This window comes from Oncorhynchus mykiss, chromosome 15 (assembly GCF_013265735.2).
Source record: "Oncorhynchus mykiss isolate Arlee chromosome 15, USDA_OmykA_1.1, whole genome shotgun sequence".
In the NCBI taxonomy this organism is placed as follows: domain Eukaryota; kingdom Metazoa; phylum Chordata; class Actinopteri; order Salmoniformes; family Salmonidae; genus Oncorhynchus; species Oncorhynchus mykiss.
In genome coordinates, this window is record NC_048579.1 from 13,718,063 (window position 1) to 13,745,849 (window position 27,787).

General features: G+C 46.7%; 1 protein-coding gene and 1 pseudogene across 2 annotated transcripts; both read left to right on the plus strand.

Annotated features, from left to right (window-relative positions):
- The first annotated feature begins 4,395 nt into the window (after positions 1-4,395).
- On the plus strand, positions 4,396-7,457 carry LOC100135979 (CC chemokine with stalk CK2). Of its 2 annotated transcripts, NM_001124317.1 has the most exon segments (5): positions 4,517-4,653; positions 6,251-6,365; positions 6,523-6,597; positions 6,689-6,787; positions 6,914-7,457. In NM_001124317.1, coding segments are annotated over 5 exon segments (576 nt in total). In that variant the 5' UTR covers positions 4,517-4,577; the 3' UTR covers positions 7,125-7,457.
- Positions 7,458-8,216: 759 nt separating this feature from the next.
- On the plus strand, positions 8,217-26,691 carry LOC118936270 (annotated as a pseudogene).
- Positions 26,692-27,787: the final 1,096 nt, after the last annotated feature.

The following is a 27,787-nucleotide window of genomic DNA, read 5'->3' on the forward strand; positions in this document are numbered from 1 at the left end:
TGATGAATTTGAAGCGCACCAGCCAACGAGATCATACAGGTCGTAGTGGTGGGTAGTATATGGGGCTTTGGTGACAAAACGGATGGCACTGTGATATATTGCATCAAATTTGCTGAGTAGAGTGTTGGAGGCTATTTTATAAATTACATCGGCAAAGTCAAGGATCGGTGGGATAGTCAGTTTTACGAGGGTATGTTTGGCAGCATGCGTGAAGGAGGCTTTGTTGCGAAATAGGAAGCTTATTCTATATTTAACTTTGGACTGGAGACGATGTCTATTTTCTCAGATGTCCTCTTTGTTTGCGCTGTGCAGTTTATAACCAATGCAATAAACGATACAAAGTCCACCTCTTTAACATGCAACATGTCAAGATCCTGTTGGCGAGTAACATTTACTAGTTTCTCTAACCCAACTACCATGGTTTCTTCAACATTACTCCCTTCTTCCACTCTTCTCAACGTCTCCTAATAGGAGACACGCTGGACAGCCCTTACTCTTGTCACCTTGGTGTCCTTCATCCTAACAGGGCACTTCATGGTTTCGGGCACATGCTCGCCACCACAATTGCAGAATTTCACCTCAACTGGCATACGATACTCCTCGGGTCTACATACAATTGACTCATACAGTGGGGATTTTTTATCAAGTAAATCTTGGTGTGGCAAACTCCCCAAAATGATTTTGGATGAATGTGTCACACCAGCCTTAGCTTTGGCTCCCCCTCCTGTCCAGCTCAGATGTTTGGTGTAGCCGGCCTTCTAGCTGCTGCCGAACCTGCTGCTGGCAAACGCCCTTCACTCATCAACTCTGGAATTGTCTCGTCATCATTCCAACCCCCACTCTATCAATGTAAATATACTCCGTCTGTCAGAACAAGAAGACAGCAAGAGCATTTTTTTGTGTGCAAATTATTAGCATCTATGAGTAAATATCAGCAACATTTTCCAACTATATAAGCAGACTTTGCAGCAAAGCAGTTTGTAGTAGCTAGTGTTAGCAATATAGCACCCATCTGAAGGTGTGTTTTTCTCTGTTAGTCGTGTGCTGTGTCTATTGGCGCTGACCACGGTCATCCTCTTCTCTACATTGGAAGGTGAGTGTGGACAGAGTTGTTGTGTGGGCAGAGTTGTTGTGTGGGTAGAGTTGTTGTGTGGACAGGGTTGTTGTGTGGAAAGGATTGTGTGGACTTGGTTGTGTGTGTGTGTGTGTGTGTCTGTGTGTGTGTGTGTGTGTGTGTGTGTGTGTGTGTGTGTGTGTGTGTGTGTGTGTGTGTGTGTGTGTGTGTGTGTGTGTGTGTGTGTGTGTGTGTGTGTTGCAGTGCGTTCCCAGGAAATGAGACCTATAAGTTGCTGTCTGAAAAAACGTCCAGCTGAACCAATCACACAGTGTCTTATTCAGAAACCCAGAAGGGGGTGTAACGTCGACATGTACATGTAAGAACACACACACACAGTCACACAGACACACAGTCATAGTCCCAGTCGTAGTCCCAGTCATAGTCCCAGTCATAGTCCCAGTCATAGTCCCAGTCATAGTCCCAGTCATAGTCCCAGTCACAGGCAAATATTCACATTTACAACATTTATACCTTAGACTAAACAGACAAAATACATTTGTCTTAGCATCTCTCTCTCCCTCTCTCCTGTCCACCTCTCTCTCTCATTCTCTTTCTCTCTCCTTTTCTTTCTTTCTCTCTCTCTCCCCCCCTCTAGTTCCAATTTCTCTCTCTCTCTCTCTCTCTCTCTCTCTCTCTCTCTCTCTCTCTCCCCCCGTCTCTCCCCCTCTCCCCGGTCTCTCTCTCTCTCTCTGTCTGTCTCTGTCTCTGTATCTCTCTCTCTCTCTCTCTCTCTCTCTCTCTCTCGCTCTCTCCCCGTCTCTGTATCTCTCTCTCTCTCTCTCTCTAGTTCCCATTTTCTCTCTCTCTCTCTGTATCTCTCTCTCTCCCTCTCTCCCCGTCTCTGTATCTCTCTCTCTCTCTCTCTCTCTAGTTCCCATTTTCTCTCTCTCTCTCTCTCTCTGTATCTCTCTCTCTCATCTTTTCTAGCTCCGAATTCTTTGTACTGAATGATACTTTTGGGAAAGAAAGATTCTCTCAGGTCTGAGTATTTGTCACAGTGTAATAGGAAATACAGCTCTGTCTCTACCTCTTCCCCTCTATCTTTCTGTACTTCTTCAGTTTCACCAGTAGGGGGAAGATTAAGCACATCAACACCCAGGCCAAATGGCTCACTGCTGAGTTAGTGTCACTGGAACCGGTCAACCCCTACTCACCACACCCTAAACACTCTCTCTCTCTCTCTCTCTCTCTCTCTCTCTCTCTCTCTCTCTCTCTCTCTCTCTCTCGCTCTCTCTCTGTCTTTCTCTCTCTCTCTCTCTCTCTCTCTCTCTCTCTCTCTCTCTCTCTCTCTCTCTCTCTCTCTCTCTCTCTCTCTCTCTCTCTCTCTCTGTCTCTGTCTCTCTCGCTCTCTCTCTGTCTTTCTCTCTCTCTCTGTCTCTCTCTCTCTCTCCCTCTCTCTCTCTCTCTGTCTCTGTCTCTCTCGCTCTCTCTCTCTCTCTCTCTCTCTCTCTCTCTCTCTCTCTCTCTCTCTCTCTCTCTCTCTCTCTCTCTCTCTCTCTCTCTCTCTCTGTCTCTGTCTCTCTCGCTCTCTCTCTGTCTTTCTCTCTCTCTCTCTCTCTCTCTCTCTCTCTCTCTCTCTCTCTCTCTCTCTCTCTCTCTCTCTCTCTCTCTCTCTCTCTCTCTATTTTCTCTGGAGAGAGAGAGAGAGAGAGAGAAAGTGTTTCCAACTGATAAAATGATCATCAGACCATGATTCTAGACTACTATCATCATCATCATCAAAACCACCACTATCATCACCATCACCACCAGTAGAAGGGGATTCAGGTTCAGCAGACTCTCTTTTTCAGGAACTACAGAACTAAGATAAGAAGTTAGTGGAGATGAAGATGTTCCTCCCACCAGAACTGTTTTCTTTAACTGTCTGCTGTGACTGAGTATTTCAAACTCTCTTTACTTCATTATTTATTTTAACTTCATTCCTGCATTAATGTTTTCTACTCATTGATATTATCTATTAATTTAGGTGTATTTAAGGCATTTGTATTCATTTATTTCCTATTTCTTATGCTGTGATAATACATTAAAAACATGATTTGTATAAAACCTTTCATTCTCTCAAAGCTCAAATTACTTTACAATTACACACAATCAGAGAACACAAGACCTGTTTGAGTATCTCCATGGTGATGAGATGTAAAGGCTGAATACAGTCAAAGGTTATGACACTCCATCGTGTCACTGGGCTGTGGTGATGTCACTGCACATCCTTTCTACCAGGGATGCCCATTCCCCTGGCCCCTACTGGCCCTTAGCCACTACTGCTAGTGACCCCCTCAACTCACAGAGAATGCTGTTCTAGTTGAACCAGTGTTTTGGTCCAGAGACCTACATTAGGTTATAAAAGGAGCAAATAAAGGACTATTGACCGAAACTGCTATAATTATATTGCATAATCTCAACTTTTATTCATGAGTCAGTCAGTCAGACAGGCAAACACATGATCTATTTTTCCTGTGGCCCTTCTCCTCTCAGTGTGAGGTGCTAAGAAAAGCATGATAATGGGACATTTTCTGTTTGTGTTAGATGTGGTTCCTTCCTCTTTCCCAGGGAGATAGAGAGTGTTGAGTCAGCAGGAAGGAAGCCAGGTTTATTCTGATCTTGACCACAAACGGTTGTGGTACCAATTGGAATGGTCACTATTAGATTTCCAATAATAGCACATGACATGACAAAAAAATCACAAGATGTGAAGTGATGTATGTTTTTTTGTCTCTCCTGTGGCCAGCGGCCTAAGAAGGCCAATGATTGGTTCATTAGTGTAATCATGTGCATAAGTGGAGGCTGCAATCCCCGTAGCTCTCAACGATCAGGGTCGGCCACCCCCTGTGTTAGACTGATCTGGCAGCGTAAAACACAATGCTGCACAAATATCAAGGTTGTGACTCTCCATGTGTCCTTGAGGTGGGTTCGCCATGATGTCACCACCCGAAACCCCTCCCTAAAGTCAACTGACAAAATTAAAAGTAGGAGCACTCAATATTGGAAACAAAAAACAAAATCACCAAATGTTCGACCTTTCATTATCTTCTGACAAGCTGATGTGTTTCATTAGTAAAGTCTTAATCAGAGGACTTGTAGCTCAGACATTAGAATAAACCCTCTGTCGGCTTTCTGATCCTCTGTAAGGCATTCTGGGAAAGACCAATGTTCATTTGTCTGGTCTGAATGCTGATGAAAGTGTTTCCTGTTGGTAAACGACCTGCGGTGACGCAGCAGAAACCCCCGTAGTCTTTCATTCACTCTGTCATTCACGAAAGAAATAGATGAGAGCGGAATAATGACTGAACCCGGAGGTAACACTTCTGCTTTTCAGGCCTTAAGTACCCTCAACCCTGGTGAAGATGGACACAACAGACTTGACCCTGAGCTGAGCAGCCTGCAGAGAAGAGAGAGAGTTGATTTATCTATTTATTGAACTTTTATTGTACCATTTGAGTCTCTGACATTTAGGGTAAAGATGGTGACCTGTGGAACTCTGGTGAAGATCTGGACATTAGCCGTCGTCATAGCAGCACTGGGCTGGACTGGGACAGGTAAGGGGAAGGGAGTGTGTGTTAGAGCTGGGCTGGACTGGGACAGGTAAGGGGAAGGGAGTGTGTGTTAGAGCTGGGCTGGACTGGGACAGGTAAGGGGAAGGGAGTGTGTGTTAGAGCTGGGCTGAACTGGGACAGGTAAGGGGAAGGGAGTGAGTGTTAGAGCTGGGCTGGACTGGGACAGGTAAGGGGAAGGGAGTGTGTGTTAGAGCTGGGCTGGACTGGGACAGGTAAGGGGATGGAAGTGTGTGTTAGAGCTGGGCTGGACTGGGACAGGTAAGGGGAAGGGAGTGTGTGTTAGAGCTGGGCTGGACTGGGACAGGTAAGGGGAAGGGAGTGAGTGTTAGAGCTGGGCTGAACTGGGACAGGTAAGGGGAAGGGAGTGTGTGTTAGAGCTGGGCTGGACTGGGACAGGTAAGGGGAAGGGAGTGAGTGTTAGAGCTGGGCTGAACTGGGACAGGTAAGGGGAAGGGAGTATGTGTTAGAGCTGGGCTGGACTGGGACAGGTAAGGGGAAGGGAGTGTGTGTTAGAGCTGGGCTGAACTGGGACAGGTAGGCGGAGGGGAGTGTGTATTAGAGCTGGGCTGGACTGGGACAGGTAAGGGGAAGGGAGTGTGTGTTAGAGCTGGGCTGGACTGGGACAGGTAAGGGGAAGGGAGTGAGTGTTAGAGCTGGGCTGGACTGGGACAGGTAAGGGGAAGGGAGTATGTGTTAGAGCTGGGCTGGACTGGGACAGGTAAGGGGAAGGGAGTGTGTGTTAGAGCTGGGCTGAACTGGGACAGGTAGGCGGAGGGGAGTGTGTATTAGAGCTGGGCTGGACTGGGACAAGTACGGGGAAGGGAGTGTGTGTTAGAGCTGGGCTGGACTGGGACAGGTAAGCGGAAGGGAGTGTGTGTTAGAGCTGGGCTGGACTGGGACAGGTAAGGGGAAGGGAGTGTGTGTTAGAGCTGGGCTGGACTGGGACAGGTAAGGGGAAGGGAGTGTGTGTTAGAGCTGGGCTGGACTGGGACAGGTAAGGGGAAGAGAGTGAGTGTTAGAGCTGGGCTGGACTGGGACAGGTAAGGGGAAGGGAGTGTGTGTTAGAGCTGGGCTGGACTGGGACAGGTAAGGGGAAGGGAGTGAGTGTTAGAGCTGGGCTGGACTGGGACAGGTAAGGGGATGGGAGTGTGTGTTAGAGCTGGGCTGGACTGGGACAGGTAAGGGGAAGGGAGTGTGTGTTAGAGCTGGGCTGGCCTGTGACAGGTAATGGGGAAGGGAGTGTGTGTTAGAGCTGGGCTGGACTGGGACAGGTAAGGGGAAGGGAGTGAGTGTTAGAGCTGGGCTGGACTGGGACAGGTAAGGGGAAGGGAGTGAGTGTTAGAGCTGGGCTGGACTGGGACAGGTAAGGGGAAGGGAGTGTGTGTTAGAGCTGGGCTGGACTGGGACAGGTAAGGGGAAGGGAGTGTGTGTTAGAGCTGGGCTGGACTGGGACAGGTAAGGGGAAGGGAGTGAGTGTTAGGGGATTAGAGCTAGGATGTAACAGGATACATGGTTTTTGAAGTGATTGCCAGGTCAAGAGGATTTGTTTGAACATATGTAAACTCTTCTCCCTCCTCAGTAGATGCAGAAAAGCTGGTGTCGTGCTGTAAGACAGTGTCTAGGACAGAGGTGAACGATCCCATCACAGGCTACTGGATTCAGAACTATAACGCTCCTTGTGTACGGGCCGTCATGTAAGGAACTTTTAGTCTATTTCATTTAGGTTTATCCAGTCTCATATGTTGTCACAAAGTGCTTTACAGTATGTAGTGGCCATGTTGTGTCAAAGCCCCCAGACATGTTGTGTCCAACCAATTCAGTTTCAGTGTTAACACTGTGTTTCTCCTGCAGCTTTGAGACGAAGAAGGGTCTGTTCTGTAGTTACCATAAACAACCCTGGGTACGCCGCAAGATTCATCAGTTTGAGTAAGTTAAAAATCACACATACACACATACACACACACACAGGAAAGAACAACTGAGAAAATGAAACTGATTGTAATTTGTTCCTTTCTAGAATGGCCCGTCTGAGCTCAACATTTCTCTCGCTCTCCATTCCAAACTCTCTCACCTCCACCTCCACCCCTACCACTACCTCCTTACCCTCCTCTCCACCCTCCATCAACTCCTCTCCTCCCTCTCTCACTTCCACCAGTACCTCCTTAACCTCCTCTCCCTCCTCCTCTCCTCCCTCTCTCACCTCCACCCCTACCTTCTTACCCTCCTCTCCTCTTTCTGTTTTCTCCTCTCTTTTCCCTCTTTCCTCCTCTTCTCCATCCGTACCTTCCTCTCCTCCCTCTCTTTCCTCCTCTCCTTCCCATCTCCTCTCCTCTCTTTTCCCTGCCTCCTCCTCTCCTCCCTCTATCTCTTCCTCTCCTCCCTCTTTCTCCTCCCCCCGTCATCGGGAATCGACCAAGAATGCCTCAACTCAGCAGTCAACATCCAACCAATAGAGTCATTGCTGATGGCTGAAGCTCCACTGATGTTCAAAACATATTACATTCATGTTGAATATCTTATTCATATTGATGTTTTTCATAGTCTGATTATCTAGTTATACTTGAACTCAGTTGCCATAATCATGTTCAATGGGTTGTTAGAGTTTTTATGAATTACATTTAAGACCAGTATTGTATGTGCCCATTTATTTTATTTATTCAAGTACTTATGGGGGCTTGTAGAACATTTTTGATGTTTAGATGAATAAGTTCATATTTGGCTGTTTGTAATTCATCATGTCAATAAGTTATCAATGTTATTTAATAAATGTATTTATTTATTAAGTACTTATACATTTACTTTGTTTATTTTCTATCAATCAACGTTATTTTGAATTTGCAATATGCAGACATCGCTCCACCAAATCCTGGTTTCTAAAATTGAAGTTTACATGACAGAACAAGCAATGTATAGTGTAGAGAATCATTGTACCATCTAAACCGCTGTGAAATATATTTTACATAACCAAGAATACTGTATTTTCAGCTGTTTGAATCTGGTGTACAAAACCAAAAGTAAAAGACTCAAAAACGAAACTTAAGAACTGGAAGCATTGAAATAGCACTCATAGAACAGATTTACTACCTCTTAGACTTCCTTTCAATGAGAACGATAGATCTATAACTCATTTTCTATGTGAATTTTGTAGGATCACCCTAAAGTTACATATTGTAGCATTAAGAGTTGTTCGTCAGAACAATTTCATTTTATGCATATTTATTCAACTTAGGTGTAAACATCAGGAAATCTATGAAACTTTGCTGGAACTGAAACAGAAAATAAAATGATGTTATTTGGTGTCGTCAGTCTGACATCACGGGACACAGAAAAAAACACCATGCATTTGCAGCATCAGTTGTTCCCACGTTTTAGTGTGTGTGTGTGTGTGTGTGTGTACCTTTAATTAATCCATCCTTCTCAGAAAGACTGCTGCAGGGGGTTGGAGTGTTGGTGGTTTGTCAAGTGAGGTAGTAGGGGGTGAAATAAAGACAGAAAGGGAGAGAGAGAGGGGCGGAGGTGTGAATTTACCATTACCAATACTGAACATGACCAACATGAACAAAGCAAGGTGGGACTTGCCACTCATGCTGTTAATGTAACCCACAGTGAGATACAAAACCTGACACTTCCCCTGCCTTCCAGACAGACTCATCGCCACGGTTACCAGACCACTCAGTAGACCTCCGACCCGTCTCCGTAGTTTAGTGCCTAGCGGAGTAGCTATCTGTCTCTGTTGGTCTGTCGAACGGTCGGTACATCAATCTGTCCATTCGACCGTCAGCCAGTTAGTAAGCCAGTCAATTAGTCAGCCAGCCAGTCAGCCAGTCAGCCAGTCAGTCAGCCAGTCAGTCAGCCAGCCAGTCAGCCAGTCAGTCAGCCAGTCAGTCAGCCAGTCAGTCAGTCAGCCAGCCAGGCAGCCAGTCAGTCAGTCAGCCAGTCAGCCAGTCAGCCAGCCAGTCAGTCAGCCAGTCAGTCAGTCAGCCAGTCAGCCAGTCAGCCAGTCAGTCAGCCAGTCAGCCAGCCAGTCAGCCAGTCAGCCAGCCAGTCAGTCAGTCAGTCAGCCAGTCAGTCAGCATGTCCGTGTTCCAGTCCTGATCACTGATCACCATGCGTGTGTACCTCACCTCTGTGTCTGCTAACTGTGAGGACTGATTCACTGATTGATTAATTGGTTGATTGATGATGTGGTGAATGATTGAATACCACATTATATTGTACACATTCTATAACTATATATTAATATATAATATCTATATTATGCTATATACACTCACATTAAAATGCAGAAAATGTTACAATTTGGTTAAAGTTTCCATTGAGTTACTGTAACTGACAGGCTTTCGACAGACTTCCTACAACTCAGACCTCTTGGATCCAGAGTGGTCCACGAACCACAGTTCTCTATGCATTTAAAATAATTTTAACTGTTTAGTTTTACATGGGGGGGATGACAACTAACCGTTTGAATATACTGCATCTTCAGTAGATTTGAATGTATCTTTAAACACACACACAGGCACAGCTTGTTTGATTTCCTGGTTGCTATTTTTGACACCTTTGACACCTCTGAGATAGGCTAGGTCACATGGTTTCCTGTCAGTGTCTCATAACTAAAACCACACCATGTTTATGGTTAGTTTAGAGATCAGCCCATTCTCATCTTTTTTCCTACAAATTGGTATTTTGACCAATCACATCAGATCTCTTTCACATGAGCTCTTTTTCAGAGCTGATCGGATTTGTCAAAACACCAATTAGTAAAAACAAAATATCAGAATTGGGCTGCCAGTCTAAATCTCTTATTTCTGTTATTCTCTGTCACTTCCTCTCTCTGCCACTTCCTTTCTCTGTAACTTACTTTCTTCCCCTTTCTCAGATCGTCGGCCAACTAAGGTAACCACAAGTTCCTCCACCAGTGTGTCTAACACTCACATCAAATTTTGACTGCAAGGATACCACATCCAAAACGCCATGCCACCCTGTGTTAATGCCATCGTGTAAGGCTCGAACACACACACGCACACACACACACACACACACACACACACACACACACACACACACACACACACACACACACACAGTCTTATCTTTCTGTCTCTCTCTAGATTTGAATGTGATGAAAAAGCAAAGAAGACATGTTTGACCATGACTGGAACCCTCTCCACTGTAAACACGCCTCCTCACCATCTCCTGCATCCCCCTCCCCTCCTCACCATCTCCTGCATCCCCCTCCCCTCCTCACCATCTCCTGCATCCCCCTCCCCTCCTCACCATCTCCTGCATCCCCCTCCCCTCCTCACCATCTCCTGCATCCCCCTCCCCTCCTCACCATCTCCTGCATCCCCCTCCCCTCCTCACCATCTCCTGCATCCCCCTCCCCTCCTCACCATCTCCTGCATCCTCCTCCCCTCCTCACCATCTCCTGCATCCCCCTCCCCTCCTCACCATCTCCTGCATCCTCCTCCCAAGATCCTTTATCAGCAGTATGTTACAGTCTGTTGTTGTGCTAATGTTGTTCATACATGTGTTCACGCTGATCTAAGACAGAGATGACATTTCCATGGGAGAACATTTTGGGGTAGCATAGCATATGAACACGTCCTCAGCAGTGGCAGATTTCTATGAAATATGACCTACAAATAATTAAAATATGAGTGATTGTTTTATTTAAGTATGTTAAAAGGAAGCTTTTATGGTGTGGTCGTACCCCAACAACAGAATGTTGTGGGCGTATTCTGGTCATTAAAAATATTCATGCGAGTAGACCGCTGATTGGCCAGCTCATCACTGCAAAATTCTTCCACTTATGGTGTTGGAGGGCCAGTAGGAGGCATTCTTTCCTCTGGTCTAAAAAAATAATAATATCCCAATACCCCAGGACACTGCCCTGTGTAGGGTGCTGTCTTTCTGATGGGACGTTAAACGGTTGTCCTGACTCTCTGAGGTCATTAAAGATCCCATGGCACTTATTGTAAGAGTAGGGGTGTTAACCCTGGTGTCCTGACTCTCTGAGGTCATTAAAGATCCCATGGCACTTATTGTAAGAGTAGGGGTGTTAACCCTGGTGTCCTGACTCTCTGAGGTCATTAAAGATCCCATGGCACTTATTGTAAGAGTAGGGGTGTTAACCCTGGTGTCCTGACTCTCTGAGGTCATTAAAGATCCCATGGCACTTATTGTAAGAGTAGGGGTGTTAACCCTGGTGTCCTGACTCTCTGAGGTCATTAAAGATCCCATGGCACTTATTGTAAGAGTAGGGGTGTTAACCCTGGTGTCCTGACTCTCTGAGGTCATTAAAGTTCCCATGGCACTTATTGTAAGAGTAGGGGTGTTAACCCTGGTGTCCTGACTCTCTGAGGTCATTAAAGTTCCCATGGCACTTATTGTAAGAGTAGGGGTGTTAACCCTGGTGTCCTGACTCTCTGAGGTCATTAAAGATCCCATGGCACTTATTGTAAGAGTAGGGGTGTTAACCCTGGTGTCCTGACTCTCTGAGGTCATTAAAGTTCCCATGGCACTTATTGTAAGAGTAGGGGTGTTAACCCTGGTGTCCTGGCTCTCTGAGGTCATTAAAGTTCCCATGGCACTTATTGTAAGAGTAGGGGTGTTAACCCTGGTGTCCTGGCTAAATTCCCAATCTGGCCCAACCATCATGGTCACCTAATAATCCCCAGTTTACGATTGGCTCATTCTCCCCTGTAGCTAATCCCCAGGTTGTTGCTGTAAATGAGAATGTGTTCTCAGTCAACTTACCTGGTTAAATACAAATTAAAGTGGCAGGAGCCTCTAAGGTGCAGGGTTGAGTAACCTGGTGGTAGTTGGCTAGTCTGATGGCCTTGAGATAGAAGCTGTTTTTCAGTCTCTCGGTCCCAGCTTTGATGCACCTGTACTGACCTCACCATCTGGATGATAGCGGGGTGAACAGGCAGTGACTCGGGTGGTTGATGTCCTTGATGATCATTTTGGCCTTCCTGTGACATCGGGTGCTGTAGGTGTCCTGGAGGGCAGGCAGTGACTCGGGTGGTTGTTGTCCTTGATGATCATTTTGGCCTTCCTGTGACATCGGGTGGTGTAGGTGTCCTGGAGGGCAGGCAGTGACTCGGGTGGTTGTTGTCCTTGATGATCATTTTGGCCTTCCTGTGACATCGGGTGCTGTAGGTGTCCTGGAGGGCAGGCAGTCTGTCCTGCTGAATTTTGATGCGTCTTTGTCCGACAAGGTCAAGTGAAGAAGTGTCAGTTGTCCCTTGGGAGGTTTTGTTCTGATAATACTTTAGGTGCCATGCTTATGGTGTAGGAGGAGTTTGTGCGTATATTATGACAGCATTTTGAGAGGTTTTGTTCTGATAATACTTTAGGTGCCATGCTTATGGTATAGGAGGAGTTTGTGCGTATATTATGACTGTTACAACTTCTACAATGGTGAGTGGAGGAGTCAAGCGCAGAGAGCAGGTAATTCAGTTTGTGGATATTTTATTCCATAGACTGTGGAGCCACTACATGCAAAACACCAGGGCGCATGAAACAACCCGTCCCAAAATACAACGGACTAAACTGTCCGGAAAAAATACTCTTTACACTCATACACCAGATAACAGAAAACAAGCCCGCACAAATACCCAGCGGGCCTAGTGCCCTTAAATAGCCTACAAACAAACACTCACTCAAAACAGGTGTACCCAATTACCCAATAAACAGAAACAAACGGAAAGGGAATCGATGGCAGCTAATAGGCCGGCGACGACGACCGCCGAGCGCCGCCTGAACAGGAAGAGGCACCATCTTCGGCGAGATTCGTGACAGTATCCCCCCCCCACTGACGCGCGGCTCCCGCAGCGCGCCGACCCCGGCCTCGAGGACGACCCGGAGGACGAGCCGCGAGGCGATCCGGGTGGAGGCGGTGGAAATCCCTCAAGAGGGAAGGATCTAAAATGTCCCTCCCCGGTACCCAGCACCTCTCCTCCGGACCGTACCCCTCCCAGTCAGCGAGGTACTGCAGGCCCCTCACCCGGCGTCTCGAGTCCAGAATAGCTCGTACTGTGTACGCCGGGGACCCCTCGATGTCCAGAGGGGGTGGAGGGACCTCCGGTACCTCACTGTCTTGTAGGGGACCAGCTACCACTGGCCTGAGGAGAGACACATGAAACGAGGGGTTAATGCAAGAGGGAAGTTGCAATCTATAACACACCTCGTTTATCCTCCTCGGGACTTTAAATGGCCCCACACACTGCGGCCCCAGCTTCCGGCAGGGCAGGCGGAGGGGCAGGTTTCGGGTCGAGAGCCAGACCCTGTCCCCTGGTGCGAACACCGGGGCCTCACTGCGGTGGCGGTCAGCGTCTCTCTTCTGCCGTTCACTGGCCTGCCTGAGAGAATCCTGGACTGCCCGCCAGGTCTCTCTAGAGCGCTGTACCCACTCCTCCACCGCAGGAGCTTCGGTCTGACTCTGATGCCACGGAGCCAGGACCGCATGGTAGCCCAGTACGCATTCGAATGGCGACATATTCGTGGATGAATGCCGAAGTGAGTTCTGGGCCAACTCTACCCACGGGACGTACCTCCCCCATTCTCCTGGCCGGTCCTGGCAATACGACCTCAGAAACCTACCCACTTCCTGGTTTACTCTCTCCACCTGCCCATTATTTTCGGGGTGATAACCAGAGGTAAGGCTGACCGAGATCCCCAGACGCTCCATAAACGCCTTCCAAACCCGGGACGTGAACTGGGGACCCCGATCAGATACAATATCCTCTGAAACCCCATAGTGCCGGAAGACGTGGGTAAATAGAGCCTCTGCAGTCTGTAGGGCCGTAGGGAGACCAGGCAATGGGAGGAGACGGCAGGACTTAGAGAACCGATCCACAACGACCAGAACGGTAGTGTTCCCCTGAGATGGGGGAAGATCAGTAAGGAAATCTACCGAGAGATGGGACCATGGCCGTTGTGGAACCGGGAGGGGTTGTAACTTCCCTCTAGGAAGGTGCCTAGGAGCCTTACTCTGGGCGCATACCAAACAGGAAGAGACATAGAGCTTCACATCCTTAGCTAAGGTGGGCCACCAGTATTTCCCCCTAAGACCCTGCACTGTCCTATCAATCCCTGGATGACCCGAAGACGGTAGTGTGTGAGCCCACTGAATCAATTTATCATGGACACCAAGCGGCACGTACCTACGACCAGTCGGACACTGTGTAGGCGATGTCCGCGTCCACCTCCCATACCACCGGGGCCACCAGCCAAGAGGCTGGAAGGATGGGAGTGGGTTCGATGGACCGGTCCTCGGAGTCATAGAGACGGGACAGCGCGTCGGCCTCAGTGTTAAGGGAACCTGGTCTATAAGAGATCGTAAATCTAAAGCGTGTAAAGAACATGGCCCACCTAGCCTGACGCGGATTCAGTCTCCTCGCTGCTCGAATATACTCCAGATTGCGGTGGTAATTTGGTCGCTTTTTTCTTACTAAAAGCGATAGCCAAATCGGCATATTCTGGGGGAATGCGCATGGTGGAAACCTGGTCTGGACTCTCCACCGTCGTGGCACCGATGGAAACTCCTATACACCTACCCGAACACTCGTCTGACCACCCCTGAAGAGCCCCCTGTTTCCAGGAAATGAGGGGATTGTGAATAGCCAGCCAGGGAACCCCCTACACCATTGAAAACCCAGGTGAATCAATAAGGTAGAAACTGATCTTCTCCCTATGATCCCCCTGCGTTACCATGTCCAGCGGAATCGTGGCCTCCCTGACCAGCCCTGACCCTAACGGTCGGCTATCTAAGGAGTGCACGGGGACAGGTGGGTCTATCTGCACTAACGGAATACCCAATTTATGGGCGAGTCCGCGATCCATAAAACTCCCAGCTGCGCCTGAATCGACTATTGCCTTATGCTGAAGAGAGGGAAAAAACGCAGGGAAAAAAATAAACAAAAACATGTGACCAACAGGGAGCTCTGGGTGAGTTTGGTGCTTGCCGGCCAGCTCGACTCCCAGAGGAACTCCTCCAGCACCGGTCCGAAGTGTGTCCTCTCCGTCCACAATAGGCGCAGGAGGAGCCTCCTCCTCTGGTCTCCCTAGATGCAGCTCCTCCCAACTCCATCGGAGTGGGAGCGGGAGGGCTGGAAGGTGGAATTGACAGGACCCCTTCTGAACGCCCGCGGGCAGCTAGCAGGTTGTCCAATCGAATCGACATGTCTATTAGTTCATCCAGGGAGAGAGTTGTGTCCCGACAAGCTAGCTCCCGGCGGACGTCCTCCCGGAGACTACAACGGTAATGGTCCATCAGGGCCCTGTCATTCCACCCAGCACCAGCAGCCAGGGTCCTGTCATTCCACCCAGCACCAGCAGCCAGGGTCCTGAACTCCAACGCGAAGTCCTGCGCGCTCCTCGTCTCCTGTCTGAGGTGGAACAGTCGCTCACCCGCCGCTTTGCCCTCTGGTGGGTGGTCGAACACAGCTCGAAAACGGCGGGTGAACTCCAGGTAGTTGTCCCGAGCCGAGTCTGGGCTGTTCCAGACAGCGTTGGCCCAGTCCAGGGCCCTACCCGTTAAACAGGAGACGAGGAGGCTCACACTCTCCTCACCCGAGGGAGCCGGACGCACGGTAGCCAGGTAGAGCTCGAGCTGGAGCAAAAATCCCTGGCACCCAGCCACCGCTCCATCGTACTCCCTCGGGGGGGAGAGACGCAATGTGCTGGACCCAGAGGACGACGTAGGTGGAGTAGGTGGCGTCGTCTGTGGGGGAGCTGGGGTAGACGTCGGTAGACCACTCCTCTCCCATCGTTCCATCCTCTCCATCATCTGGTCCATCGGTACCAATCCGATGGAGGACAGCTGTATGGTGATGAACGCGCTCCTCCAAAGTTGGGAGAGGGGTGGTCGCTGCTCCTGCTGACTCCATTTAGGTGGTGCGGGCTTCTGTTACAACTTCTACAATGGTGAGTGGAGGAGTCAAGCGCAGAGAGCAGGTAATTCAGTTTGTGGATATTTTATTCCATAGACTGTGGAGCCACTACATGCAAAACACCAGGGCGCATGAAACAACCCGTCCCAAAATACAACGGACTAAACTGTCCAGAGAAAATACTCTTAACACTCATACACCAGATAACAGAAAACAAGCCCGCACAAATACCCAGCGGGCCTAGTGCCCTTAAATAGCCTACAAACAAACACTCACTCAAAACAGGTGTACCCAATTACCCAATAAACAGAAACAAACGGAAAGGGAATCGATGGCAGCTAATAGGCCGGCGACGACGACCGCCGAGCGCCGCCTGAACAGGAAGAGGCACCATCTTCGGCGAGATTCGTGACAATGACGGCATTATGTGACGTTTTTCTTTGCTTTGGACTTCTTTAGTAGGAGGGAGATTCCTAGATGTGAGAAGTGTGCAAGAGGGCATTTCACTAGGATCTATTTTAGTTCTCATTTAGACAAATCTTCCAAGAGTCCTTAATATAAAACATTAAAATACAATTTATAATAATACAATCACATTTTCACATATAATAAATACACTGTTACAAACACCAGACATAATACACTGACATACTGACCAGATAAATACTGTAACAGTCTGAAAAGATAGATAGATTCCTTCCATCTACCGTAGTCCTTCACAACCTTCCAATGTTTTATATTTCAATGGTTGTATTGTTTGAATTTACATATTGAACGTTTTCTGGTTTGCTCAGAAATTATTCTACTTCTTCATTACTCTGAATCAAAATGTAATTTAGCCTATTTCTCGTTTCTGTCTGGATAACACATAGATGGTGGACAATCTATTCCTAGTATTGACTGAATATCTGGTCTCTTACTAACTCAATACCGTTGTGAATGGAGTTTGGCCGTTTTAAATGGTGTGCATTGTGAAAGAAAATGATTCTGTTTACTATTATCTTGTTGATTGAGTACCCAAGAGCATTGTGCATGACTACAACAGAATAACCATACATCCACCTTAAAACAATCCTTGCTGCTTTGTTCTGTGCAATCCGCGGCCTCCTAATTTCCCCTACTGATGCATTTCCTCAGACCACAGAACAGTTGTTCACCTGACTCTCAATTAATGCTTGGGTTGTTTGCTTAAGAATCTTTCCCGGTAAATATTTAGCTATCTTTCTGATCATGCAGGCAATTGTAATATTTTTTTTACACAGATGAGTTATTTGAGACGACCACGAGAAGCAGTTGTCTAGCTGCACCGCTAGAAGTTTGGTTTCTGCCACTTCCTCAATTTGTACTCCCCCATACTTAATTGTATGCCATTGTGTTGGCCTTTTCCTGGTGAACTAGACCAACATGACCTTGGTTTTCTTGGCATTCAAAACAAGTTTGTTCCACCAAACACACTCCCTGATATTTCCCAGATCTACATGTAGACCTTGCTGTACCTGTTGAACCGATTGTATTGCTGTATAAATTGTTGTTTCATCAGAAATATAGTAGCTTGAGTTTCAGATAAGGTATAAGGAAGGTTGTTGGTATATATTAAGTAAAGAAGGGGCCCAAGGCAGCTGTCCTGCGGTATTCCATCGTTTAAAGTATGAGGGGAAGAAAACAACCCAATGATATAGGTGGACTGTTTCCTGACAGTTAGATATGACTGTACCCAATTCAATGCTACCTCATTAAACACATAATGCATTAATTTTGTCAAAATTATTTAATTATCCACTAAATCAAATGCTGCAGTAAAATCGGAAAATAGTACACCCACAAACCTGCCATAATCCACAGCATTGAGCCACTGGTCAGTCATGTCAATCAATGCAGTGGTACTGGAATGGTTTTTGTGATAAGCATGCTGAGTGGCTGTGATTAGGTCATTATTTTCCATGTACTCCCATATTTTACTACTCACAATACCCTCCAATATCTTACTGAGTGAAGGGAGCAGACTGATTGGTCAGATATTGGCAGGAGTAACGGGTTCTTTGCTGTCTTTCAGGATTGGACACAGTTTAGCTTCCATACCTTTTCCAATGACCAATGAAATATGTATTTCAGTGGAGCTGCAATCTGGGGAGCAGCACAGCAGATAAAAAACTTTCCATAAGACCATAACCTGTAGATTTACCATCAGGTAATGACTTCGGTAGGTTTAACACCTCCTGGTAAAACCAATGGCAGACTAAAAGAGCAGGTTCATAATAGGATCATCAACAATTTGGACAATAGCGTGTTTGGAAGAATTTGTGTTTGCATTATCTGTCAAATGATTTTTTTATTTTTTTTTATCAGCAAAATGATTGGCTGTTTATTTTTCATTGTTCTCCCGTCAACTTCCACGCTTGATGTGCATGATGAGATGAACCAAGAAAGGCCATCTCAGTCTCTCGCTCTCTTCAAGGGAAAACATGTGTTAACATTGCCAAAGCAGGTGAAGGAGATAATAAACAATACAAATGAACAGGAAACATTACACTCACAGAAGTTCCACAAGAACAAAGACATTTCAAATGTCATTATGTATATAAACTGTGTTGTAACGATGTGCAAATAGTTAAAGGGAAAATAAATGTTGTATTTACAATGGTGTTTGTTATTTGCTGGTTGTCCTTTTCTTGTAGCAACATGTCACACATCTCGCTGCTGTGGTGGCACACTGTGGAATTTCACCCAGCAGATATGGGAGTTTATCAAAATTGGGTTTGTTTTCGAATTCTTTGTGGATCTGTGTAATCTGAGAGAAATATATATCTCTAATATGGTCATATATTTGGCAGGAGATTAGGAAGTGCAGCTCAGTTTCCACCTACTTTTAAGTGGAAAGCCTGTCTTCTCTTGAGAGCCAGGTCTTCCTACGGCGGCCTTTCTCAATAGCAAGGCTATGCTCACTGAGTCTGTACATAGTCAAAGCTTTCCTTAAGTTTGGGTCAGTCACAGTGATCAGGTATTCTGCCACTGTGTACTCTCTGTTCAGGGCCAAATAGCTTTCTAGTTTGCGCCCGTTTTTTGTTAATTCTTTCCAATGTGTCAAGTAATCATCTTTTTCTTTTCTCATGATTTGGTTGGGTTGAATTGTGTTGCTTATGTTGCTATGTGGGGTGTGTTTGTGTTTGTGAACAGAGCCCCAGGACCAGCTTGCTTAGGGGGCTCTTCTCCAGGTTCATCTCTCTGCAGATGAAGACTTTGTTATGGAATGTTTGGGAATCGCTTCCTTTTAGGTGGTTGTAGAATTTAACAGCTCTTTTCTGGATTTTGATCATTATCGGGTATCGTCCTAATTCTGCTCTACATGCATTATCTGGTGTTTGATGTACACAGAGGATATTTTTGCAGAATTCTGCATGCAGAGTCTCCATTTGGTGTTTGACCCATTTTGTGAATTCTTGGTTGGTGAGCGGACCCCAGACCTCACAACCATAAAGGGTAATGGGATCTATAACTGATTCAAGTATTTTTAGCCAGACCCTAACTGGTATGTTGAATTTGATGTTTCTTTTGATGGCATAGAAGGCCCTTCTTGCCTTGTCTCTCAGATCATTCACAGCTTTGTGGAAGTTACCTGTTGCGCTGATGTTTAGACCGAGGTATGTAGTATAGTTTGTGTGCTGTAGGGCAACGGTGTCTAGATGGAATTTGTATTTGTGGTCCTGGCGACTGGACCTTTTGTGGAACACCATTATTTTTGTGTTACTGAGATTTACTGTCAGGGCCCAGGTCCGACAGAATCTGTGCAGATGATCTAGGTGCTGCTGTAGGCCCTCCTTGGTTGGTGACAGAAGCACCAGATGTCGTCTGGAGATAGAGAGGAGGACCAAGATGCGGCGTGGTAAGTGTTCGTCATTTTAATGGAAAAAAAACTGAACACTACAAAACAACAACATGACAACCGTGGGTATGCATTATCATTAGCTAATGCACAATCGTGCTGACACAAACACTACACATAGACAATCACCCACAACCCACAATGACAAAACAGGCTACCTAAATATGGTTCCCAATCAGAGACAATGACTAACACCTGCCTCTGATTGAGAACCATATCAGGCCAAACACAGAAACAGACAAACTAGACATACAACATAGAATGCCCACTCAGATCACACCCTGACCAAACAAAACATATAAACACACAAAGCAAACTATGGTCAGGGCGTGACACCAGATCATCAGCAAACAGTAGACATTTGACTTCAGATTCTAGTATGTTGAGGCCAGGTGCTGCAGACTGTTCTATTGCTCTTGCCAATTCGTTGATGTACAGTTGTGGCCAAAAGTTTTGAGAATAACACAAATATTAATTTTCACAAAGTCTGCTGCCTCAGTGTCTTTAGATATTTTTGTCAGATGTTACTATGGAATACTGAAGTATAATTACAAGCATTTCATAAGTGCCAAAGGCTTTTATTGACAATTACATGTAGTTGATGCAAAGAGTCAATATTTGCAGTGTTGACCCTTCTTTTTCAAGACCTTTGCAATCCGCCCTGGCATGCTGTCAATTAACTTCAGAACCACATCCTGACTGATGGCAGCCCATTCTTACATAATCAATGCTTGGAGTTTGTCAGAATTTGTGTGTTTTTGTTTGTCCACCCGCCTCTTGAGGATTGACCACAAGTTCTCAATGGGATTAAGGTCTGGGGGGGTTTCCTGGCCATGGACCCAAAATATCAATGTTTTGTTCCCTGAGCCACTTAGTTATCACTTTTGCCTTATGGCAAGGTGCTCCATCATGCTGGAAAAGGCATTGTTCGTCACCAAACTGTTCCTGGATGGTTGGGAGAAGTTGCTCTCGGAGGATGTGTTGGTACCATTCTTTATTCATGGCTGTGTTCTTAGGCAACATTGTGAGAAGAGAGGATGCTTTACTGTTGGCATGACACAGGACTGATGGTAGTGCTCACCTTGTCTTCTCCGGACAAGCTTTTTTCCGGATGCCCCAAACAATCGGAAAGGGGATTCATCAGAGAAAATTACTTTACCCCAGTCCTCAGCAGTCCAATCCCTGTACCTTTTGCAGAATATCAGTCTGTCCCTGATGTTTTTCCTGGAGAGAAGTGGCTTCTTTGCTGCCCTTCTTGACACCACTTCACCTCACTGTCTGTGCAGATGCACTCACACCTGCCTGCTGCCATTCCTGAGCAAGCTCTGTATTGGTGGTGCACCGATCCCGCAGCTGAATCAACTTTAGGAGATGGTCCTGGCGCTTGCTGGACTTTCTTGGGCGCCCTGAAGCCTTCTTCACAACAATTGAACCACTCTCCTTGAAGTTCTCGATGATCCGATAAATGGTTGATTTAGGTGCAATCTTACTGCCAGCAATATCCTTGCCTGTGAAGCCCTTTTTGTGCAAAGCAATGATGACGGCACGTGTTTCCTTGCAGGTAACCATGATTGACAGAGGAAGAACAATGATTCCAAGCACCACCCTCCTTTTGAAGCTTCCAGTCTGTTATTCAAACTCAATCAGAATGACAGAGTGATCTCCAGCCTTGTCCTCGTCAACACACACCTGTGTTAACGAGAGAATCACTGACATGATGTCAGCTGGTCCTTTTGTGGCAGGCCTGAAATGCAGTGGAAATGTTTGTTTTGGGATTCAGTTAATTTGCATGGCAAAGAGGGACTTTGCAATTTATTGCATCTGATCACTCTTTATAACATTCTGGAGTATATGCAAATTGCCATCATACAAACTGAGGCAGCAGACTTTGTGTTGAAGAGGGTGGGGCTTAAGCTGCATCCCTGTCTCAACCCATGGCCCTGTGGAAAGAAATGTGTGTGTTTTTTGCCAATTTTTATCGCACACTTGTTGTTTGTGTACATGGATTTTATAATGTCATATGTTTTCCCCCCAACACCACTTCCCATTAATTTGTATAGCAGACCCTCATGCCAAATTGAGGCTTCAAAGGCTTTTCTCTCTCTCTCTCTCTCTCTCTCTCTCTCTCTCTCTCTCTCTCTCTCTCTCTCTCTCTCTGTCTCTCTCGCTCTCTCTCTGTCTCTCTCTCTCTCTCTCTCTCTCTCTCTCTCTCTCTCTCTCTCTCTCTCTCTCTACAGAGAAAATAAAGTGTTTCCAACTGATAAAATTATCATCAGACCATGATTCTAGACTACTATCATCATCATCATCAACTAGCAATTGAGAAAAACTGTAAATTCACTAGACTTTCTAGACATGGCAAGTTAAATGACTTACATTCTCAAAATATACACATAACAACAAATGGTAATAGTAATAATAATAATAATAATAATAATAGTTGTAGTGGAAATGTGATTACCAGCAACTACAACAACAATATTAATGAGAATAATAATACATTAAAGCAATAGTAGTAGACCAGTCTCAACTTGACTGAGACACATGACATGGTATGAAAGCCAAAACAAATCAAAATGGGGAACATTATTGATATTACATTGCACTTTTCACTGGCTGCCCCACATTTAGGCTTTTCAACCAATAAATATTAGATGTTTTTCTTCATCTTTTGTAGCTCCGAATTCTTTGTACTGAATGATACTTTTGGGAAAGAAAGATTCTCTTAGGTCTGAGTATTTGTCACAGTGTAATAGGAAATACAGCTCTGTCTCTACCTCTTCCCCTCTATCTTTCTGTACTTCTTCAGTTTCACCAGTAGGGGGAAGATTAAGCACATCAACACCCAGGCCAAATGGCTCACTGCTGAGTTAGTGTCACTGGAACCGGTCAACCCCTACTCACCACACCCTAAACACTCTCTCTCTCTCTCTCTCTCTCTCTCTCTCTCTCTGTCTCTGTCTCTCTCGCTCTCTCTCTGTCTTTCTCTCTCTCTCTGTCTCTCTCTCTCTCTCTCTCTCTCTCTCTCTCTTGCTCTCTCTCTCTCTCTCTCTCTCTCTCTCTCTCTCTCTCTCTCTCTCTCTCTCTCTCTACAGAGAAAATAAAGTGTTTCCAACCGATAAAATGATCATCAGACCATGATTCTAGACTACTATCATCATCATCATCATCAAAACCACCACCACCACCACCACTATCATCACCATCACCACCAGTAGAAGGGGATTCAGGTTCAGCAGACTCTCTTTTTCAGGAACTACAGAACTAAGATAAGAAGTTAGTGGAGATGAAGATGTTCCTCCCACCAGAACTGTTTTCTTTAACTGTCTGCTGTGACTGAGTATTTCAAACTCTCTTTACTTCATTATTTATTTTAACTTCATTCCTGCATTAATGTTTTCTACTCATTGATATTATCTATTAATTTAGGTGTATTTAAGGCATTTGTATTCATTTATTTCCTATTTCTTATGCTGTGATAATACATTAAAAACATGATTTGTATAAAACCTTTCATTCTCTCAAAGCTCAAATTACTTTACAATTACACACAATCAGAGAACACAAGACCTGTTTGAGTATCTCCATGGTGATGAGATGTAAAGGCTGAATACAGTCAAAGGTTATGACACTCCATCGTGTCACTGGGCTGTGGTGATGTCGCTGCACATCTTTTCTACCAGGGATGCCCATTCCCCTGGCCCCTACTGGCCCTTAGCCACTACTGCTAGTGACCCCCTCAACTCACAGAGAATGCTGTTCTAGTTGAACCAGTGTTTTGGTCCAGAGACCTACATTAGGTTATAAAAGGAGCAAATAAAGGACTATTGACCGAAACTGTTATAATTATATTGCATAATCTGAACATTTCTTCATGAGTCAGTCAGTCAGACAGGCAAACACATGATCTATTTTTCCTGTGGCCCTTCTCCTCTCAGTGTGAGGTGCTAAGAAAAGCATGATAACGGGACATTCTCTGTGTGTGTTAGATGTGGTTCCTTCCTCTTTCCCAGGGAGATAGAGAGTGTTGAGTCAGCAGGAAGGAAGAGCTGGGCTGGACTGGGACAGGTAAGGGGAAGGGAGTGTGTGTTAGAGCTGGGCTGGACTGGGACAGGTAAGGGGAAGGGAGTGTGTGTTAGAGCTGGGCTGGACTGGGACAGGTAAGGGGAAGGGAGTGTGTGTTAGAGCTGGGCTGGACTGGGACAGGTAAGGGGAAGGGAGTGATTGTTAGAGCTGGGCTGGACTGGGACAGGTAAGGGGAAGGGAGTGTGTGTTAGAGCTGGGCTGGACTGGGACAGGTAAGGGGAAGGGAGTGAGTGTTAGAGCTGGGCTGGACTGGGACAGGTAAGGGGAAGGGATTGTGTGTTAGAGCTGGGCTGGACTGGGACAGGTAAGGTGAAGGGAGTGTGTGTTAGAGCTGGGCTGGACTGGGACAGGTAAGGGGAAGGGAGTGAGTGTTAGAGCTGGGCTGGACTGGGACAGGTAAGGGGAAGGGAGTGTGTGTTAGAGCTGGGCTGGACTGGGACAGGTAAGGGGAAGGGAGTGAGTGTTAGAGCTGGGCTGGACTGGGACAGGTAAGGGGAAGGGAGTGTGTGTTAGAGCTGGGCTGGACTGGGACAGGTAAGGGGAAGGGAGTGTGTGTTAGAGCTGGGCTGGACTGGGACAGGTAAGGGGAAGGGAGTGAGTGTTAGGGGATTAGAGCTAGGATGTAACAGGATACATGGTTTTTGAAGTGATTGCCAGGTCAAGAGGATTTGTTTGAACATATGTAAACTCTTCTCCCTCCTCAGTAGATGTAGAAAAGCTGGTGTCGTGCTGTAAGACAGTGTCTAGGACAGAGGTGAACGATCCCATCACAGGCTACTGGATTCAGAACTATAACGCTCCTTGTGTACGGGCCGTCATGTAAGGAACTTTTAGTCTATTTCATTTAGGTTTATCCAGTCTCATATGTTGTCACAAAGTGCTTTACAGTATGTAGTGGCCATGTTGTGTCAAAGCCCCCAGACATGTTGTGTCCAACCAATTCAGTTTCAGTGTTAACACTGTGTTTCTCCTGTAGCTTTGAGACGAAGAAGGGTCTGTTCTGTAGTTACCATAAACAACCCTGGGTACGCCGCAAGATTCATCAGTTTGAGTAAGTTAAAAATCACACATACACACACACACACACACACACACACACATACACACACACACAGGAAAGAACAACTGAGAAAATGAAACTGATTGTAATTTGTTCCTTTCTAGAATGGCCCGTCTGAGCTCAACATTTCTCTCGCTCTCCATTCCAAACTCTCTCACCTCCACCTCCACCCCTACCACTACCTCCTTACCCTCCTCTCCACCCTCCATCAACTCCTCTCCTCCCTCTCTCACTTCCACCAGTACCTCCTTAACCTCCTCTCCCTCCTCCTCTCCGCCCTCTCTCACCACTACCTCCTTACCCTCCTCTCCGCTCTCTCTCACCTCCACCTCCACCCCATACCACTACCTCCTTACCCTCCTCTCCGACCTCTCTCACCTCCACCTCCACCCCATACCACTACCTCCTTACCCTCCTCTCCGACCTCTCTCACCTCCACCTCCACCCCATACCACTACCTCCTTACCCTCCTCTCCGCCCTCTCTCACCACTACCTCCTTACCCTCCTCTCCGCTCTCTCTCACCTCCACCTCCACCCCATACCACTACCTCCTTACCCTCCTCTCCACTCTCTCTCACCTCCACCTCCACCCCATACCACTACCTCCTTACCCTCCTCTCCGCTCTCTCTCACCTCCACCTCCACCCCATACCACTACCTCCTTACCCTCCTCTCCGCCCTCTCTCACCACTACCTCCTTACCCTCCTCTCCGCTCTCTCTCACCTCCACCTCCACCCCATACCACTACGTCCTTACCCTCCTCTCCGACCTCTCTCACCTCCACCTCCACCCCATACCACTACCTCCTTACCCTCTTCTCTGCCCTCTCTCACCTCCACCTCCACCCCATACCACTACCTCCTTACCCTCCTCTCCGCCCTCTCTCACCTCCACCTCCACCCCATACCACTACCTCCTTACCCTCCTCTCCGCCCTCTCTCACCTCCACCTCCACCCCATACCACTACCTCCTTACCCTCCTCTCCGACCTCTCTCACCTCCACCTCCACCCCATACCACTACCTCCTTACCCTCCTCTCCGCTCTCTCTCACCTCCACCTCCACCCCATACCACTACCTCCTTACCCTCCTCTCCGACCTCTCTCACCTCCACCTCCACCCCATACCACTACCTCCTTACCCTCCTCTCCGACCTCTCTCACCTCCACCTCCACCCCATACCACTACCTCCTTACCCTCCTCTCCGCCCTCTCTCACCACTACCTCCTTACCCTCCTCTCTGCTCTCTCTCACCACTACCTCCTTACCCTCCTCTCTGCTCTCTCTCACCTCCACCTCCACCCCATACCACTACCTCCTTACCCTCCTCTTCGACCTCTCTCACCTCCACCTCCACCCCATACCACTACCTCCTTACCGTCCTCTCCGCCCTCTCTCACCTCCACCTCCACCCCATACCACTACCTCCTTACCCTCCTCTCCGCTCTCTCTCACCTCCACCTCCACCCCATGCCACTACCTCCTTACCCTCCTCTCCGCCCTCTCTCACCACTACCTCCTTACCCTCCTCTCTGCTCTCTCTCACCTCCACCTCCACCCCATACCACTACCTCCTTACCCTCCTCTCCGCTCTCTCTCACCTCCACCTCCACCCCATACCACTACCTCCTTACCCTCCTCTCCGCCCTCTCTCACCACTACCTCCTTACCCTCCTCTCCGCCCTCTCTCACCTCCACCTCCACCCCATACCACTACCTCCTTACCCTCCTCTCCGCTCTCTCTCACCTCCACCTCCACCCCATACCACTACCTCCTTACCCTCCTCTCCGCTCTCTCTCACCTCCACCTCCACCCCATACCACTACCTCCTTACCCTCCTCTCCGCCCTCTCTCACCTCTTCTCCTCCCTCTGTTTTCTCCTCCTTTCCCTGCTTCCTCCTCTTTTCCATCCGTACCTTCCTCTCACACCTCTCTCCTCCCTATCTCCTCTCCTCTCTTTTCCCTGCCTCCTCCTCTCCTCCCTCTATCTCTTCCTCTCCTTCCTCTAACTCTTCCTCTCCTCTCCCTCTCTCCTCCTCCCATCATCGGGAATCGACAAGAATGCCTCAACTCAGCAGTCAACATCCAACCAATAGAATCACTGCCAATGGCTGAAGCTCCTCTGATATTCCACTTTTTCATATCTAAAAAGCAGACATCCAATATGCATATTACATTCATATTGAATATCTTATTCATATTGATGTTTTTCATAGTCTGAATAACTAGCTATAATTTATTCAGTTGTCATCATCATGTAAAATGGGTTACTAGAGTTGGAGAACATAAGTAGGCAGGGAAGTGCTGCTAAGGTACACAATAGTTTGTTTTGGTAGACAGAAGAGGACCAAGGCCCTCTTCATATAATAAATTAAAATGCCTATTTGTATGGCATGTTCAATGGAAACAAAGTTTAAAAATGCAGACACGTTTCGGCTGCACGGCCTTCGTCAGGGAGTAAAAGGATTTGATAATAGAATGTCCTCTTTTGAACAGCTTTTTCCAATCAGCCCTGATTTGAAGAGGCAGTGGTTACAGAATTCATTAGTGTTGTTATAGTTATTATGAATTATATTTTAAACCAGTATCTCATGTGTTTATTTATTAATTTATTCAAGTACTTCATCATGTCAATTTTTTTTATTATATAGGAACAGTGGACAGTGAACTGCCTGTTCAGGAGCAGAACGACAGATTTGTACCTTGTCAGCTCAGGGGTTTGAACTTGCAACCTTCCGGTTACTAGTCCACCACTCTAACCACTAGGCTACCCTGGCAAGTTATCAATGTTATTTAATAAATGTATTTATTTACTTACACATTTACTTTGTATTTTTTTTTTTTTTAATCAATGTTATTTTAAACTTGCAATATGCAGAAATCGCTCCACCACTTCCTGATTGGTAAAATTCTAATAGTTTGCGTAATTTCAGTTTGTTTGACCTTAGAGAGCTTTTTAGGTCTCTATTTTGGTTTGGTCAGGGTGTAATTTGGGTGGGAATTCTATGTTCTTTTTTCTATGTTTTTGTATTTCTTTGTTTTGGCCGGGTATGGTTCTCAATCAGGGACAGCTGTCTATCATTGTCTCTGATTGGGAACCATACTTAAGTAGCTTTTTCCCACATGGTTTTTGTGAGTAGTTGTTTTCTGTTTAGTGTTTTGCACCTGACAGGTCTGTTTCAGTTTCATTTA